The 19,968-nt window shown below is 39.2% G+C and overlaps 2 protein-coding genes across 5 annotated transcripts in view; both read left to right on the top strand.

The window, feature by feature from the left end:
- Window positions 1–6,083, top strand: part of rbms1b (RNA binding motif, single stranded interacting protein 1b) — a 28,171-nt gene extending 22,088 nt beyond the window's left edge. The window contains exons 10-13 of one of the 3 annotated variants that reach the window (XM_080019669.1): window positions 558–608; window positions 1,108–1,218; window positions 3,041–3,121; window positions 3,269–6,083. In XM_080019669.1, coding sequence (XP_079875795.1) covers window positions 558–608; window positions 1,108–1,218; window positions 3,041–3,121; window positions 3,269–3,340 — 315 coding nt within the window. In that variant the 3' untranslated portion in view covers window positions 3,341–6,083. The remainder of the gene's footprint in view (window positions 1–557; window positions 609–1,107; window positions 1,219–3,040; window positions 3,122–3,268) is intronic. The other 2 variants (XM_080019670.1, XM_080019671.1) reach the window with 2 other exon arrangements.
- A 4,169-nt stretch (window positions 6,084–10,252) lies between these two features.
- Window positions 10,253–18,620, top strand: cd302 (CD302 molecule). Of its 2 annotated transcripts, XM_080018625.1 has the most exons (7): window positions 10,253–10,351; window positions 11,341–11,466; window positions 11,557–11,667; window positions 12,254–12,436; window positions 12,653–12,676; window positions 12,803–13,007; window positions 18,604–18,620. In XM_080018625.1, the coding sequence occupies exons 1-6, from the start codon at window positions 10,276–10,278 to the stop codon at window positions 13,003–13,005; spliced, it is 723 nt and encodes a 240-aa protein (XP_079874751.1). In that variant the 5' UTR covers window positions 10,253–10,275; the 3' UTR covers window positions 13,006–13,007; window positions 18,604–18,620. The 2 variants fall into 2 exon arrangements, with proteins under 2 accessions (XP_079874751.1, XP_079874750.1); XM_080018624.1 differs by lacking the exon at window positions 18,604–18,620 and having other exon boundaries at window positions 12,803–15,518.
- Window positions 18,621–19,968: the final 1,348 nt, after the last annotated feature.

Below are 19,968 nucleotides of genomic sequence, written 5' to 3' on the forward strand. Positions count from 1 at the left end.
GAATTTATGTCGTCATCATTTCCAAGCAGTCAGAAAATCAGGTGGTTTCTATGAGTGACAGAGTTACGGAAAGTTTCTTTCTTTTCTTTTTTTTAACTCATGTATTTGGGGATAATTACATTTCGCTTTCCATGAATTTACACTCGGCTGGCAACCCTGTGCGTAACTGCCCATGTCTCTTTTTTAGGTGCCCAGATTCAGCGTAGAATATTTTGCAATAAAGCAAGCTCGTTGCTGTTGAGTTGATGGATCTGGGATGGATGGGCGGGCAGTAGTCCCCAGCTCCTCCTGCTAATGTGCTTAAGTGTCCTTGAGCAAGACACTTAACCCCTAATTGCTCCCGATGGCTGCATCCATCGGTGTATGAATAATTGTGAGTCGCTTTGGACAAAAAGTGTCGGCTAAACGAAGAAGAAAATGTAATAAGCCACGCATGGATCCAGATGAACGGAGCATGTGTGTATGGTGTGTGGGATGCATGTGTGCGTTATGGACTTGCTAAACACTAGCATGTGTTGGCGGTAATCGACGTGTGCCCTCCACCCTCGGTGTTGCAGGTGCAGAACCCATCCTGGATGCATCACCAGCCCTACATCATGCAGCATCCAGTAAGAGCACCCTTCCTCCTCTTTGCCTCTTCTTCCTCTCTCTTCATTCAGATATAGAGTTTCCTCTCCCTCGTTGCTATGTAAATATGGGTTGCTATGTAAATGTTGATATACTGTATAGGCTTAAGTAATGGCTTAAGTAGGATTTAGGTTTCTTAAGTGCCCGAGTGTAGCTATGAAAAGCTTTGTTTTATCGTTATTATTCTCACACTCTTGTCCTTCTCATGTAGGGTTGGTCTGAGCTGCCAAATGGTTCTCTTTACCTCGCCGCATTCAACCAAATCTTACACTACGACTGTTTAGGAATGATTCATGAAGGCCGGCTTTAGGGTGTTTACCTATTCCAACGCCCATCCATTGTCTAGAATGTAAAGAATCCAGATTTTCTGCATAACTCCTCTCTGATATTGGCTGTGCACTGGTTTTGCAGTGCAGCACAGTTTTATGTCTCGGCCTCCGCCCACTGCACCGCTCTCACCCTCTCACATTCTTGTCCCAGGGAGCGATGTTATCGCCCTCTATGGACCAAACCATGTCACTGCAGCCTACTTCCATGATGGCCCCCCTCGCTCAGCAAATGAGCCATCTCTCTCTGGGGAGCCCGGGAACGGTACGAGCACACTGTGTGGGCTAAGAACCCAAATTAATATGACCACACAATTAGTGTGGCGGCGTGAAAAAAAAGTGAATAATGAGTCTTTATCATTTACAAGAATACCTCCCATGTAGGTAGCAATTTAAAGGGGACCTATTATGCTCACTCCTAGACAACTTAATGGAGGTCTCTGAGGTCCCAAAAACATGTTTTCTTTTTACTTTTTTTGCTGAAAATAACCACTCTCAGATTATGCATTCTAGCCATTATAACATACCTTTATACCATCCTGCTCCAAAACAAAACTGCTGAGCCGCCCTCCCAAGGCCCCGAGTTCTGTGAACCGATGGGGTTTGAGCGCAAGTTCCGGGTTCTGTGAGCCAATGGCGTTTGAGCATGGCCTCCATGTTTTGTTGTATTTGCTCCGTAAGTTTCACTGATTTCACCTTATCAGTCCACCAAAATTAGTTTCTGAACAAATGTGAGTTGAGGAAAAAAGCGATCCATATTAAGCTATATTCACTCATATTAGATCTACAGGGCCTCATTTGAAAGTTAGTTCTGTCTTCAGTGTCCGTGCTCCAGGCTTGTGGGAGACGCGGACACCGGGACTCTCGGACGTGGGGGTTTTTTGATTCATGTAAACGTCGGAAAACAAAATAAAATAAAATGGACAAATACACCTACAGTAAAAACACACTTTTTGTATTGGTTTTGTTTGGATAAATCTATCTAGAAAGAAACTTCAAGAATTATTTTTTTTAATACCTACATTTCCATCGTCTGCAGTTTCTTCGCTGACAGTTGCTATTGATTCCTCTTTCTTTTAAAAGATTTGTTTGTTGAGTTGCTCAGATGGGGGCGGCGGCTCTAGTTCTACTGAAACCCAACGTGACGTAGGGTTGGGCGGGAAATGTGAACGGGTCGTTTTCTGAATTAGACAGCTCGTAAAAAAAGCGACTGGGTTGTTTAATTTCACAGTCTGTGTGTTAGTAGGCCTATCAGAGACACAGATGTAGGTGCACAAGCGCTGAAAAAGTGGGTTTTGCATCATAGGTCCCTTTAGGAGAAATTGCCACTTAGTGTTGTCTCATTACAGTATTCAGTAAACAAGCATGAGATGAATAATAGTAATTTGGCTAAATTTTAAAAGATGCAGCACTATCTATGTGAAAATGAAAATGAAAGTGAAAATGAGCCCTGGGACTTGGTTAGAGACTACCTAAAATTACAATTACTGACCAAAGCGCGAAAAAATGTATTTAGAAAAACTATGGTTGACAACAGGCTTAAATAACATTACTATGGCAACCAGGTGCTGCATCTAGAGCTGTCATAACATAACTATTACATAATCACTGGATCTCAACTACTGTATGTATACCGGTCATGTTTCCATCCAAAGTCAAGATTCAAGAGGTTTATTTGTCACATACATATTCATACTTTCATACATATATGCAGTGAAATGTCATTGTAACGCACCCGGTGACTATGCACAATATGTTCTAGACTGAACACAATAGCTCCCTAATTTCTACTTGACCAACTAACTGAAACGAACTGATTCCTAAAACGTAAAGCAGTTAGTAAATAGAATAATATAGAATAAGATAAAAGAATAAATAAATAAAAATAAAATAAAAGTCTGTGGGACTTTGGAGCCAATGTTAGGAACGTCGCTGTAAACATGCCTTTTCATCGCTCGTGTTGAGGCGTAATGAGACTGCACTTTTGACAAAAGAGTCTGGGAGCGTTTCTCGACCAGAGATTAAGGGAAAAGTGACAATCGTTTTGGTTTTGATTCCGTTTCTCGTCCCCTTTTTCCCCCATCCAGTTCATGGCCACAAACACAGCTATGCAGGGCGCCTATATTCCTCAGTACGCGCACATACAGGCGGCGTCTGTTCCTGTGGAGGTCAGTGTTATGGTTTTCATTTAGCCTCACCTACGTGACTGCGGCTTCCTTCATCATAATGTTTCCATGACACTTCATAATGAATGTATCATTTATTCATCATATAATTAATCATTAGGGTGGTAAAATCTTTGCCCAATCCTTTAGGAAAACGGTGCACAGTCTCAAATAGAGTCTTCTGGCGACCATTCTCCGTACGCCTATCAACAAACCAAGTAGGACCGAGGTCGCGGAGGGACGACAGCTACAACAATCACAGCTTCCTCAAAATGCAATGGACGCTAAGGATTTTTCACTGTTTTTGTACAGGATTTGCAAATTTTTCCTTTATGTTTATAATATGAATAAGTGAGACTATTTTTTAGTATAAGTTCCAGAAGGTGCAAACAAATGTTTGATTTCATTAAATGATGCTGACTATATCAAAAAAGAAAAAAAAAGTTTTATTTTATTACAAAACGTTTATTTTTTACCGAGGATCGCCGCGGGATTCAAGGATCAGACGGATCTTGTGACTAGTTGTTTCAAGTGCATGATAGGAAATATGTCTTTTGTTAATATTTTCATCATTTTTTTTTCCTTTTTCCCCAAAGACCCTTTTTTTTTTTTTTTTTTTTTTGCCAGACATCTTGAAAACGATGTTTTGTGCTTGCTGTGTGAGTTTTGATATGGTGAAGTGTTCAATGTGTGTTCTTTTCTTTTTTTGTAAAGTGGTTTCTTATAGTGTTCTGGGTTGACCTTGCTGTTCTGAAACAATTTGCCTTAATAGTTTCTACACATTAGCTCTACAAGCCACTAATGGATGGCAAAGAGCCAAAAAAGTATTTAAAAGCGACTGCTTTGTGTGTCAGCTTTATAGGGCTTTCATTTGGATATAGCTAATTTGCTGTGTAAGGTTGCTTTATTTCCTTTCACCCCCCCCCCCCCCCCAAAAAAAAAAAAAACTAATATAAATATAAGTTTTCGATGGGGAAAAAAAAAAAAAAAAGTTTAATAAAATGTCTCTAATTCTGGTAATTTTTTAAAAGATGTAAAGTTTGTAAAAATCAGAAGACTTGACAGGACTCTAGTTGATGGGATGCGGTGCAAATCGCATTTTGAACCTTGCCTTTCGTTACGTGGTGTTGTAGTTGAGCTGAAAAAGGAAGGGCGGAGTCACCTCGTTCTCTCTGTGTGTAGGTCTGAAAAATTAGTTTTTTGTCTTTTCCGGGTGATGTTCTCCGTCGTTTCGACGGGGCGTGTGTATTTTTCCACTTTTGTTTGAAATGTTAACAGGAAAAAAAAAAAAAAAATGTGTGATTGTACAAAAACGAATCATAGCCTTGGATTACAATGTTGATAATGTTCACTGAGTTAAGGAAGAGGGGATCGAAATCGAAATCTGTGGATTAAAATGCACCTCGCTCTTTGATAGGAAACAAAAAAAACAAACTTGGCACTTTCTATTGTAGTTTACTTCACCAAAGACTGTGAGCTAGTATACTGAGGAAATAACATGATTTGTTCTTTAAGCGGGATATTATGGACTCTAGGTTGCTAGGTTGCAGTTTGGAGAATGTGCCTTTTTTGTACATTTGCATTCAGTTTCATAAGGTATAAAGCAAAGTATGGCCACACGCGAGCACAGAGAAAGGCTTGGATCCAACAAGTGCCACACGTGGATTTCATCACTACAGGAGGAAAACAAAAAAAAACAAAAAAAGGCGGCGAAATGCAAAAAAAACAAAACAAAAGTAAAAGTAGATTCTAAAGCAGGAGCGGAGATAGTTTGAAACTATGAAATTCACAATGACACGATGGACATGTGCTTCTGCTGCAGTGCAGTGCGGCGGATCACGCTGTTAAAACTTTTGGATATTTCTTTTTTTGATCGTAGCGGATCAAAGCAGGCTTTGTCATCGAGGTGTCTTCCGAGGAGCCTGTGATTGGACCTGGTGGTCGGTCTGACTAGTTATCTACCTCAGAGTTTCTTTTCTCCTCTGTACAAGGCGGGTTTGCGGGTCCAGCCCGGCCTTCCAGACCAAATGCCACGCTCAGGAGCTGGCCACACACAGCTGTTTCCTTTCAGGTTTTTAATACTTTTTTCCAATTTTCTTCAAACTTTTTTTTTTTTTTTTGGTATTATTGTTATCATTATGAGGGCAGTTGTATGTAGAGGATGTTTTTTTTTTTTGGTTTTATTCAGACATTCAGTTTCATAGTTTCAAAAGAAGAATTGTCGGTTTCACGGCACTAGATCTCAGAGGCTGATCTTGGTTGTTGTTGTTGTTGTCGTCGTTGTTGTTGTTGTTGTTGTTGTTGTTTTTTTTTTGACGACCAAACGGAAAAACACAGCAGAGAGGCGCGGTATTTACTGGATCTTTGCCTCCGGAACAAAACATCCGCGTTGCTTTGTGCAGCAGCATTTACTCTGTAGCTGGCTAGAGTGTGCTACCAAAGTCAAAAGGCCCGTCGTGACTGTCCTTGAGCTTTCGGTCCAGCGCTCGGGACTGAGGTGTGATACTGTTTCGTCTTGTGAGGTTTTACGCTGCTAGTCGTGTCTGAAACCAAGTGCCATACCATCTGGGTCAAGAGCTGGAAAGGTGCATCAACAGAACAAAACAAAACAAAACAAAAGTAAAAAAAAAAAAAAATCAAAAAAAAAAAATCGAAGTAACCATCATGTTGAACAGTCATTAAGTTATATGAAAAGTAATAATTTATGAAGAGTTTTGTACAGACTGCTTGAGGAAATAAAAGATTTTTTTCATAGAAATATCTATCGAGAGTTAATTTTTTGTTTCGCCGTGCCACAAATTTGCCAGTGGCCACTTTTATGTCCAGTCATTCTGAGGTTTTTTTTTTTTTTCCCCCCCCTTTCCTGTATTTTTGTTTGTGTTTGTTCAAGCCAAAGACCTTCTTTTTTTTCTGGTAGACTGTGTTACCTTAGCTTTGTTTCTGTTTATTTCTTTGACATTTTTAATAAAACCGTACAAAAAACAACAACGGCGTGGAAGTTTGGTTTGGTCCGCGTGCTTCGTTGTCGGGGGGCAAAGCGGCGGAGAAGTTCTGCCTCAGCTGGGACTGCAAATCGAACAAACCCGGAGTTGTCGATCACGCAGTGGGCAGTTATCCTATATTATGATGTCGCTTATCAGCCGTTGTTTGTGCAACGCGGTCGGATCCGGCAACGCTGAAATGTAAGTGCATCGGTTCCCTTTCCTTCCTGTCGCCGAGAAGCAGGAAAGGCCGAAAGGACACAGGAAAAAAACAACATTTAAAAAAATAAAAAATAAAAAAAAAACCGATGAAATGGGTCATTCAGCTCGGCAGCGGGAGCGGTTAGTTGAAACATCAAACACCTTTAGAGTATTTGAACCACTTTATTCAGATCATGTGGAAGTCACGTCCCGCTCTTATTGATTTAGGAGTTTGGTGTGCAGCGGGCGAGGCGACTGTTTGACCCGGGTCGGATGCATTGTTTTCATTAAGAGATTAAATCAAATTGCGTCCACCGCCTTATCACTTTTCCAGCGGGAGATATTTTTACGCCGACGAGCACGGTCATTTCAGGTCATTTCAGGTCACTTCAATTTTGAATAGGTTTTCGAGCAGGGTATTGCCGGTGTTTGATTAATGGGATGGAGGGATGGCACTATGCCTGGCTGCTCCAAAATCCTAAGAATGTGTCACATTTGATGCTCATATAAAACAATATCTTTTACCATATAACTAAACGTAAAAAAACATTTAAGAGTCATGCTGAGCAACTATTAGAGCATTATTGTAAATGTAGAGCTTTGTATGACAGACAGACAGATAGACAGATAGATACTGTAGATAGATAGATACTATAGATGGATAGATACTATAGATAAATAGATAGATACTATAGATGGATAGATACTATAGATAAATAGATAGATAGATACTACAGCTAAATGGATAGATAGATAGATAGATAGATAGATACTGTGGATAGATAGATAGATAGATACTGTGGATGGATAGATAGATAGATACTATAGATAGATGGATAGATAGATACTATAAATCGATACTATAGATAGATAGATACTGTAGATAGATAGATAGATAGATACTGTGGATAGATAGATAGATAGATAGATACTATAGATAAATAGATAGATACTATAGATGGATAGTTACTATAGATAAATAGATAGATAGATACTATAGATGGATAGATACTATAGATAGATGGATAGATAGATACTATAAATCGATACTATAGATAGATAGATACTGTAGATAGATAGATAGATAGATACTGTGGATAGATAGATAGATAGATAGATACTATAGATAAATAGATAGATACTATAGATGGATAGATACTATAGATAAATAGATAGATACTACAGCTAAATGGTTAGATAGATAGATAGATAGATAGATAGATAGATAAATACATAGATACTATAGATAGATGGATAGATAGATACTGTAGGTCGATACTATAGATAGATAGATACTGTAGATAGATGGATCGATAGATACTGTAGATAGAATGATAGATACTGTAGATAGAATGATAGATACTGTAGATAGAATGATAAATACTGTAGATAGATAGATACTATAGATAGATAGAAAGATAGATAGATAAATGTATAGATAATATAGATAGATGGATAGAAAGATACTATAGATCGATACTATAGATAGATAAATAGATACTGTAGATAGATAGATACTATAGATAGATAGATAGATAGATAGATAGATAGATAGATAGATAGATAGATAGATAGATAGATAGATACTACAGATAGTCAGATAGATACTGTAGATAGATAGATGGATACTATAGATAATATAGATGGATGGATGGATGGATAGAAGAAAGAAAATGGCAAAATATGGAAACGTTTAGAAATATAAAATGAACCTAACAGTTAAGGGTACACAATAAGATATGGTAATATAAACACTGAACCTCGTGATTAACAACAGATATAACCTAAAATAACCCCCCCCAAAAAAAAGAATAAAAAATAAAAGATGAAAAACAACTATTCTACTGCTACGTATCTACAAACTATTGTTGTAGATTCAGGCCGATGGAAACATATTTAAAACCCTCCGTCACTCGTGCTTATCAACAAGACGCTGCAGGGTGTCTAACGTCATCTGCGGGGGTCATCGTAGCTCTATAATGAAGCCAAACTGTCGTGACGCTCCAGGGTGACGACCGAGGACGACAGACGCCGCGTGTGGGGGACGTGCCCCCATCCGCGTGGAGGCAACTCTCGTGGCTGATGAGAGTCTGGGCGCAAGCAGGGCCGTCGTGGCAGATGGGGCCCTCCTCCCTGACCTGCAGCAGGGCCGGGTGTTGTGCCACCCTGCGGGAGGCCGCCGGCTCCGGGCAAGAGGAGCCGCCCTCACGCTCCGGCTGTCTGCGGTCGTGCCACCTGCGTCTCCCAGCCACGAAGCGGGCCGCCCTCCGCCCTCCACCCTCCCCGCCCTCTCAACCAGCCGCTCCGATGCTCTCGTTTCCGCTGCCCTGGTGGCCTCGTGAGGTGCAACCTTCCAGCGACCACGTCCAGTGCTGAAGCAGAGTTGTTACCGCATATTACAGCATTACAACTTTATAGATTATAGATTAAACGCAGTGTATTGATATTTATAGTAAAATAAAGCGCTTGTAGCACCGTCTGCACGTAAAATGTAGGCCGATGTGTTTTTGTTATCCATGGCCCAACAGAAAAAAAAAAACATTTCAGTGGAATTGAAGGAAATTAAGCCATGACTGCAATTTCAAAAGTAATCTAAATAACACAACATAAGCATAAGGCTTTTGTTGTGTTGTGCACATCACAGTGTGTTGCAAAGAAAGTGTACTAAACCAAAATAAACTTTAATATGCAGTGAGTCACCTTGTTCCCTGCGGCATTTTAAACAAAACTACATAGAATATCACGGCATACTAATAAAAACATATAGTATTTTACCTATGAGAATGTTGAAAATATAAATTAAAATTAAAGTAAAATTAGAAAAATATAAAATAAATTATTATTATTAGGTTATTATTATTATTATTATTATTATTATTATTATTATTATTATTATTATTATTAATTTTATTTTTTTATGGTTTGTATTATTGTTATTATTATTATTATTATTATTGTTATTATTATTATTGCTGTTGTTATTATCATTGTTGTTAATTGTATTATTATTATTATTATTATTATTATTATTATTATTATTATTATTATTATTATTTGACACATTAAAAGGGGTGGGGCTTGGTTCCAAACACAACATTCCAGCACAAGAGGCTGCAGACTGTTCTGACCAGCATGGTGTCACTGTTATTATTATTATTATTATTATTATTATTATTGTTGATGTTGTTGTTATTATTATTGTTATTATTAATATTGTTATTTTTTATTATTGTTATTATTGCTGTTGTTATTATTATTATACTTATTGTTATTATTATATTGTTATTATTATTGTTATTAGTATTATTATTGTGATTATTTTTTGTTATTATTATTGTTATTGTTATTATTATTATCATTATTATTATTGTTGCTGTTATTATTATTATTGCTATTATTATCATTGTTGTTATTATTATATTTGTATTTATTTTTTTATTAGTATTGTTATTGTTATTATTATTATTATTATTATTATTATTATCATTATTATTATTATTATTATTATTATTATTATTATTATTATTATTATTGTTGTTATCATTATTATTATTATTGTTGTTATCATTATTATTATTATTGTTGTTATTATTATTATCATTGTTGTTATTATTATTATTATTATTGTTGTTATTATTATTATTGTTGTTGTTGTTGTTATCTTTATTATTATTATTGTTATTATTGTTATTATTATTATTATTATTATTGTTATTATTATTATTATTGTTGTTATTATTATTATCATTGTTGTTATTATTATTATTATTGTTGTTATTATTATTATTGTTGTTGTTGTTATCTTTATTATTATTATTGTTATTATTGTTATTATTATTATTATTATTATTATTATTGTTATTATTGTTATTATTATTGTTGTTATCATTATTATCGGCACATTAAAAGGGGGCGGGGCTTGGCTCCAACACAACATTCCAACACACCAGGACTCTGCAGTCCGCCCTGACCAGCATGGAGCCCGTGTCACTGGCCAGCGTCTGCTTCGCTCTTCTGTCCTGTGTTTTTGTGCAGCTTTCCTCAGCGGGCGGTGAGTAACTTTTCAACCATTATTCTCATTTCGACATTCTTGTCGTTTCCTGTCACTGTCCGTTACAACTCTAACAGCGTCACGGGAAATTAAGAAATCAGGAAGCTAATATACGGCTAAGCTAACGGGCTAACGGCTAATGTCAGTGACGTTGGCGGAGTTTCGCCGCTGTGACTTTGAGAAAAACGCACTTCGCAGAGTTCCCCAAGTTTTAATCTCTGTTACTTTGCTTTTCAACGGAATGGACAGGAATCTGCAGTTGAAATAAATGTTCCCGGTGGAGATGCATGTTGAAAGTTGTTTGGATATGAAAATAAACACGGCGCCAGTTCTGTCGTTTATCGGGATTTCTCAGTGGGTAACTTTGTTTACAACAGTGATGAAAGAAATACAAATACCTAGACAAAAAAAATACTCACATTGACATTTCTACTTAAGTAACAGTATATGAACTGAAAGTTTTAATAGTAATAGCCAGCGATTTATCCTGCATATCCTGATTAAAGTTTACAAAAACATAGTACAGGTGGTGTCACAGCCATTTACAAATATAAATATGAAAGTAAATGTCAAGTATTTTTGTATTGCAAGTATTTAAAAAAAATGTGCCTGAGTACTTGTACTGTTACTTTCCACTGCTGCTTTTTAATGACAAAGATTTCTTCATATTACATACACCAGATACCAATATTGATAAATGATTAAAGAAATATGCCAGTATTGACGAGTCCTTTATATTATTAAATCGCATTCTATTGAGAAATATAATAAAAAGAATATATTGTAATATATTAGAAAAAACACAAGTAATTGCCGCTATTCATATATTGGAACATATGTAAGAAATATATTGTTTTGACACATCACTATGTGTTTCTGAATACACAACCTTTTGGAATTTAGATATATTCGACAGGATTTGTCCAAATATAACATGTGTTTGAAGGTCTGACGTGGAACGACCTATCTGTGATAACTGCCTTTCCCAGACTGTCCCGCCGATGGACGGACCTGGGTGCCCTTCAGAGAGAGATGCTACCACTTTGTCCACGGAGAGGAAGACCGCATCAAAAGCTACACCTTCCAGAGGGCCAAAACCTTCTGCCAAGGCTTTGGTAATTAAGCCCTGGTCCTTTCAGTAGCTCATCGCACGTAAACTGTTGCAGTTTTGACATTGGCCGTCTCATTTTTTTTTTCTATTGTAGAGCTTGTGACCATCCAGAGTGCGGAAGAGAATGACTTCATCCTTAAATATAGTCCAGAGGTCTGGAAAGGGAACATCAACGTGTGGCTGGGAATGTATTATGATACCGATAGTAAGTATAGCGGCACCTGACGACATGATTAAAAAAAAAAAAAAACTCTGTAAAATGTGAGAAAAACTGTTGAGAATCTTCTGTAAAGGGGCATGTTACGCTCAGACACTTCTCTCTTATCTTTTTTTTTTTTTTTTTTTTGTTCTTTTTCATCTAAGAAGTTCTATTCCCCATTATCCACTTCTCCCTTAGTTTTCCACGGACAGTGCAGGTGACACAGTCATTAGTCTCTCCAGTTAGACCTCAAAGTTAGTTCCTCTTTGAAACTCCACACCATCAGCAACTTCTTCTTTTTCCTCCATTCAGCCTTTCATAAGGGAGTAAAAACGGCAAGCTAAAACACTCAAAAGAAGCGGCGACTTGAAACCGGCGGGTACTTTGATGTGCAAATTTTGAACATGAGTCGATGCCAAAGATTTTCTTTTGAACGCGATCATTTTTCTACAAACGCCAGATTTCCGCGCCGTCTTTTCATAAAGCGTGAGAAAGAACAAAGTAAAAAAAAAAAAAAAAAAAAAAACATAGGGCCTTAATGGGCCGGGAGTTGGTATTCAGTGCTGTGTTGGTGATTGCCATACGTTGTCAGGTGATGAAATGAAGTGGTTTGGGGAGCAACCCCTGAGCTACACCAACTGGGAACGCGGCACCACCCCGCCGGAGCTGATCCCCGTGGATACGTGCGCGGCGCTGCACAGCGACTCCGGGAGGTGGGGGAACGTCAGCTGCCTGGAGGAGGTGGAGAACGGAGTCATCTGCGAAGCCGCCGAGAGTAAGACGGGCGCGGCGCCCCATCAAGTTTCCTTTGTGTGACCGTCGTTGGTGTCTGTCTGGTGTGTGGCTGAATATAATGAACACAAACCGGATGATAAATGAACATGTACCCGCTCTTAAAATGAAAAGAGAAAAAAAAAAAAAAAAAGCATTCCTGAATGTGCTGATAGCGGTGTTTTTAAATGTGCGTTTGTGTGTTGGGCTTGTTTTGCAGACGCAGAGGAACAAGGCAAACAGAGTGAGTAAGCGCCTCGAGCTGCTTTGTTTCCTGGTTCTTTTTACTTATTCCTTTGTGGGTTTGAGCTTGCTGCTGGATTTGCGAGAGCGACCTTCCTTTGCATTGTTTTCCTCCCGCCCTCCCCAGAACCCAGCGTTCTGCTCTCGGTGATAGTCATACTGAGCGTGGTCGCCATCATGGGGGTCTCGGCGGTCATCTGGTTCCTGCACGAGAAGCGCAGCCCGGGCGCGGCCATGTTCACCGCGTTCGAGTACCACCCTCCGTTCCGGGCGGCGGACGCCGACCGCTCCTGCCTGGTGGAAGCGGAGGAGACCGAGGACATGCCCTAGAGGTGTGTGTGTGTCCCCTCCCCCGTCCCTCCAATCCAGTATCAAATACTTAGATGTGGTTTTACAAGTAAAACAGCCTTTTCATCCCGAATGTGATCCAAGACTCGCGCTACAGCAGAGACCAGCTGCACCCAACATCCCTGCTCTGTCTTGTCTAAACTGTAGTGATACACAGAAAGGATTTTGTTTTAGTTCCGAGGCCAACCGCCGAATGCTGAACCCCGAGTAGCAGTACTTTCCAATTCGAACCAATTTCCTTTTTGTGTACCGTGATGTAAATGACATGAATTGCGTCTTTATTTATGGTTTCCATTTAAACTTAATAACAAAACAAATTTACCGATTCACTCTTCACAAAACACTTTTGTTATTCAACAGCCGGTCCTTTGTGCGCGGAACATCCGTCCCTATCGTCTTTTTGATTAAACGCACATCAGGTTCCAATAAGCAGAAACACCTGCTCTATGCATTCTGCTCAATTTAAAAACTCACAGAGATCAGCGTGATTAGACAGCGTGATACTAGCAGCAGCAGCAGCAGCAGCAGCAGCAGCAGCAGCTATTTATATCCCTGTAGCCAAAAAAGTAATGTGTAAACCGCAGCGTTTACATTGGTTATTCATTTTGCGTGCATTGGAAGCGATTGATACAATTCATGCGATATTTGCACGGCGCAAGCGAGAAATGCGTGGTAGATACCACGTTCTGAATTCACAGAGTTGATTTTTTTCTTCTCTTTACCACTGCACTGATTTCTTTTAGTATGAGCCTAGCCGTGGTCGGTAGATTTTGGGATGAGGTGTGATAATTGAGCCCTGCACGTGCGCTCCTCCCATTAAGTATCCGAACCACAAGGGGGTGCTATCAACACCCCTAGTTCCGCCACTAGTTTCTACTGTCGCTAAATAAACTAGCTATGCTTTAACTACACAGTTGAAGTAATCATCACTTTTTTGGCACACTTTACTCGAAAACATAGAAACTGGATTTGTCATAAAATTATTCCATCCTGCTGGCACTGTTGAAAATTGTGAAATTCCCTTTTGCAGAGCGTGGTATAATGAGGTTTGGGTGCTGCTCCCTTTTTACCGCCACAGGAAAGCGACAAAAACTATGGGTCGAAACTGGGTCAAAACATGTAATTTTTCCTTATTTGGATGAATACTGAATAAATAAATTATATATATATATATATATATATATATATAGTGATTTTTCCGTGAATGAACTTTCAGTGCATCCTTACTAAATAGGCTCCAGGGGTTTTCTCCGTCCACTTTTTGAGAACAATTTTGATTGGCTACATATTGTAAGTAGGTGTGACTCTGACATAAAAATGATTTTAACTTTTTAGCATGACAATATTTCTTAAATAACTCTACAGTAAAAGTGAGACCTTGTGTGTGTGTGTGTGATCTTTGTATTTCTATATTTCTAGATGGTTATGATTAGATTTGAGTGTCGCTTATGAATGAAATGCAAATGTTCACTGATCATATATTAACCACAGAGGGAATCAAATATGCCTTTTGCTCAAGTTGACTCTAGATGAGACATGGGTTTTGTGTGATAATCTGTGTTTGTGTTCTGGTGAACTTTCAAAGTCCAAGGTGATTTCCATACTGAACTTTGTATAAAGCCAAGAGTTTATAAAATGTTGAGGTGTGTTCATGCTCTGCCCAAAGTATTGAGGATTTATTGATTGTCCTCTCAAACTGAATCAAACTGGACCGAAGTCTTGACAGAGGTCGTTCCTTCAGAGAAGTCGAAGGATGAACCATTCCACGGCTGCAGGGTTGTTGTTTGAGGTCTTGGTATCTTTAAACGGTCATGTACAATTGAAGGGAGATGATGGACTATGAAAACAACATATAGATTTCCTTGTGCGATGTGTCCCTTAAAGTGGTAACCCGTAAAATCAACTCCCAGAATTCTATTCAAAACTCCCCAACTTTTTCGACTTCTGGGTTCACCCTCTTCTTCGCTCTAAGACGGTGAAGTTCTCTCCTCGAAAGTATGAGTTTGTTTTCCTTGTTCACTTGAGGTGGTCGGGCGTTGATTTTTTATCTTTATTTTTTATCCAAGGGAGCTGTGGGTTTTTGTGAATATTCATCCATATTGAGGGTTGACTGACCACGCCTAGTCATGCTGCTTTACCAAATTCACCGCAGCTGCCTTTCACTTCTTGAACTCGGTCTTTGCGTTATTGCCGGCAAAGGTGCGGCAGACCCAGCCGCCACCAATGGAAATAGGGGAGCATGTACAGTACGTAACGCAAATACGTCTAGTGACTTTCTTGAAAAGCGCCATTTTCCAAAAAAAAAAAAAAAGTATCAAATATGGGATTTTTTTTGATTAAATAATTTTATGGTTTACTACTTTAAGATGCAACTATTTTTGTCACAATCTAAGGTCAGAACCTTCATTAAACCTGTGTTTGCTGTTGTTGAATCAGGGCTGAGGGGTAATTCAATGCAACTTGTTTCAGTCTAAATAAATCATGACCAAAGATTTGACAGATGTTTTGGTTTGTTTAAACCTGGGATTTATGTATCGCACTTCGCACTAACATAGCCTCTGAGTGAACATATGGGATCATCCGGACTGTTTTTGTGCCTGAGTCAGGCCCGGGTCACACACGGCCCCTTTTCAAACCCCGATCCATTCGTCAGCTCTGTGGGTTTTGGGCCGCAAGTTGAAACCAAGATTCCCCGGATCCGGCTCAGCGCCGCTGTGTGTCATCTGCTTCCTGTCTGATAAACTCCTTTTTAAAACCTTGACTGCAATGTGTGTTCCTGCTGATATGTAACTTTGGAGTGTCGTTCTCTACGTATGTTTCTTCAACTAATTGTCTTTTTATCACAATATTTTAAAAAATGCGTTACCTTAGACCTCAGTGAATAATCTTTGGAATAGAGACAATTTAGAGAGGGTGAATTATGACACAAATCTGGGAACTCTCAAAAATGTTAGGCACACCTGAAAATATCCAGATATATAAAACAGCACTCTGTTCATGGATGTTCCTCTTCGTAATCCACAATCAACTAAGGCTGAAACAAATAGCTTGTATTCACTTGAGGAAAATCCTGTTAATATCCATAAATAGTCAATGAACCCCCCTGATCCTGTTTAATATTAATATGCATAATATTAAACTGCACACTACCTGTCCATGGATGTTTCCCTTCATAATCCACTATCAACTATGGATTTTCCTCAAGTGAATACAAGCTATTTGTTTCAACCTGTTAATATCCATAAATAGTCAATGAGCCCCCCCTGCTCCTGTTTAATATTAATATGCATATTAGAGAAGCAGATGGGAAGATTGTGAAGGCAGAGCAGACTGCTCCATGCACACAATCTTCCCACACTGCCAAAGCAGAAACACGTAAAAGTATTGTCATATAAATAACTCAATGTTATTCTGTTTCTAATTTGACTTGCGTGATTTCAAAATAACAATAATTTAAAAAAAAACAAAAAAAAACAATAAACATAATCTGAATGTTTAGACAGGCCTTTATTCCCTGCCACGAAAGACCAAGGGGGCAGGCCTCGTGGGAGGACGTTTTAAACGATTGCATCCAGCTGTGCCGTGACACATCTCCTCATGGCAAACCTTTAATAATCACCCTTTCTCATTCATTATCAGTAATGCGCATCCTTTTTTTTTTTTTTTTTTTGTTATCCCGACACTTGTGTAGAAATTGTGGCGCCCTCCGTATATGAGGTTCTGGGCCGCTCTGGTGTTTCGTGCATTTCACCACTAGGTGGCGCAGCAAATCACACTTCTGTCTCATCTGGATCCTTCAACCTTCCAAGTCAAAGTGCATGATACCTGAAGTGATCTCGACGCACTTTTCATTTAAAAGAATATAGAAAACAATAACAGCAAATAAGCAGCTGTTCAACCAACTACATGTTCACAAGGGGGGAAAAATATATAGTGGCTGCATCAGATCCAGTGGTTACGTGTGATGTTTACTGGAGGGCCATAATGGGCCCGCTTTTCTGGAGGTTCCCCGCCCCTGATCTAGGGATAACCAAAATAGTCTGCATTCGGGGAGTGCAGTGGACCATGGTTGTAACAGGATTGATGATATCAAGTAAATATGATGAGGCCCCGCCATTCAAGGCTCTGTAAGTCAAGAGTAAGACTTTCTCAAGGGCTCTGGTGTGAGATCAGAATCCACAGCAAGGTCACAAAACAAAATCAAATCTTCACAACTTATTAGATGATTAAAGGAAAAAAACGTACAAAAAAAAAAACAGTAAGGCATTTTGTTATAATTGGTTTATTTTGATAATTGTTAGTGTAAAATATTTATGTGAGATGGTTAAGAGCTCAACTTCATGGGTCGGTAAATAGATGGATGGATACAGATGAACCAAAACAAGTACACAGAATTGTTTTACTTTTTGCAATCAGTGCATTTTTTTCCTCCAAACAACCTTGGAAAACGGTTGACTTATCTGGACCTCTGCAGACGTGCAATCACAGAGGAATGCTTCATGAAAAATGTACGTGTTTTTAGCTGAACTTTCACTCTGTTTTCCCAAGACCCAAAGAGTCACATTAAGCTTTGAGGAATTATATCCATGAATATGCAATAACGTATAATTTATTGTCTAAGTAAGAGTACAATAACAGCATCCTCTGAAAGCGCCGGTCTGTGAATGGAATGACGAATGACTCGTTTGAAACATTTATTTTACTCATAGATTCTATAAATCTGAACATTGGCAGGGTTTTGGTTTTTTTTACCTTTATTGTTATGCTATGGCTCTTTGGGTTCTATGCTACCAGCAGTGGGCGTGAAATGTGTAATCCACAGCACCTTTGTTATGACAAAAAAAAAATCCCCTTGGTTATATTAATGCATTTTAGCAATAATATTAGTGAAAAAACAGTTGTTTTTTCCCCCCTAAATCTTAAGTTTTTTGTTGTTTTTTTAAAGAGACCTTTCATTTTTTTCTTTATACTTAAGTTCAATTATGTATTTTGCTACCCCCACACAGCTTTGCAATTTTACAAGGAAAGGTAGACGCAGTCATCTCGTGTCATATTTGTGACTGTTACGGCCTATATTTGTTCAGTAATGGCAAACCTATTTTTTTCACACTTGTGCCGTTTCACCGCCCGGGGGGAGGAACCATTTGCACTGACCTAAAACGACTAATTAAAATGGACAGAGGTATACATGAATAAGACAAGGGCGAGGAGTGACTGTTGGCATGAGAACGGTTGCCGCGCCGGAGCCACATCACCGTAGACGGCCTATGAATGACTGTGTTATGCGCAAACAAAAGACGGAGCTCGCCGCAAAATTTGGTGACAAACATGAATCAACAGCCCCGTCACTTGAGATTCCTCATAAATGAGTGATGAAGTCTTGAATATTGAGCTATGTGTACTTCAAAATACAATGTGGTCATTTTTCTCTATTGGTGATATCCAGCCTCGCATTTTATATATTATGTTACGCTTACTATTTTCACTTAAACCAGCTATGTATTTTTATTATTATTTTACCACGTTCCATTGTTGAGTACATATTCCCCTGTTCTCTGTTCATGCCTCCTACCTTCTCAGGGTTGGGTGACTAGACGGAGGTGGGGAGCATCTGGTTCTTGTGTACTGGAAGACCCCCCCCCCCCCCAACACACACACACACGCGCACACACACACACACCTCCCTCCATTTCACTGTCCTGGAACATGCTCCAATTAACAGGGTGGAAAACAAAGGCCACTATTTAGATGGAGGCTGCCCGGACTGGCGTGTTGAATAAAGACCCTTATCTGTCAGGACCTCCTTGTAATGTTATTTTTATGTTGTTTTGTCTGCCAGTTTGTTTCTTCATTTTAAGTCAAATGGCAACCGCATTATGTTCCTAATGAACCAGTGCACATTTTTTTAACGGCGGATATCACCTGACAACGTTACACGCCATCACATAATGACACTGATGATTTAAATATCTGGACTATAAATTGGTCAACATAATAAATGTGAGGAACAAAAGCCAAGCACTGGGCAGAAATCACACCCAAACCAAAATATATGTAACGCATTTAGCATGATGGAGGAAGGAGGGTCCATCAATTTATGGAAAGGTCCTGTTTAAATGGATTCAGACCAATGTTCGCTGATGAGATGGTTCAAATCTATCTTCTCAAGATATGTCAAGAGGATAAAAAAAAAAAAAAAAGACGTTAAGCAGCCCCTTGTACGCTCGCTGCGGACGGAGAGGAAAAATAATAATAATTCAAACAAAATTGCCATCGTAATTTGTTTTCCATCAGTCTCCTGAGAGATCATCTTTGCTGTGTCTTTGGTATCTCATTATACTTTCTAATCAAGACTCCATTTAAAGGGGACGGGCGGTTTCCCATCCCCCCAGCGTCGTGCGCCGGGTGCAGTCGTTTGTCTGCCGCTTATTATGGAACCGATGACCGAGGTACGGCTGACGAGAATCCGCCTCAGAAAGCCTCTCTGGAACGAAGGCTACTCTGACCTCGCCCGTCGCCGCTGGTCCCTAATGAAGACCTCACGATTAGACACCCAGGTCAACCTAAATTAGGGAGCTTCCCTCCCCGCTACAGTACGTATCAGTATCTAGCTACCCCCCCCCCCCCCCCCCACGTGTAGAATTTTGCATATAGTCACAAGGTGCAGATTCTTTTTTGAATTAAAAACACTCAAACAGCTGATCAGAGTTTAATGATATCTTTACAAGCACAACAACGCAAATACGTCCGACTCTGTGACGTTTAGGCGGATAAGGAGCGTCTTACGCCGTTGAATAAAAGGCTCTTTTTTTCCCCCCCCTTGATCCTCATCATACACATTATAAACAAAGGAACCCCCTTATCCTGCGTTGTTTCTCCGGCTGCAAAACGATTGACATACAGCGGATATCTCCGTCTCCTCCGCGCCACTGATAGTGCATCCCG

The sequence above is a fragment of the Zeus faber genome (assembly GCF_960531495.2).
Source record: "Zeus faber genome assembly, chromosome: 18".
Lineage (NCBI taxonomy): Eukaryota > Metazoa > Chordata > Actinopteri > Zeiformes > Zeidae > Zeus > Zeus faber.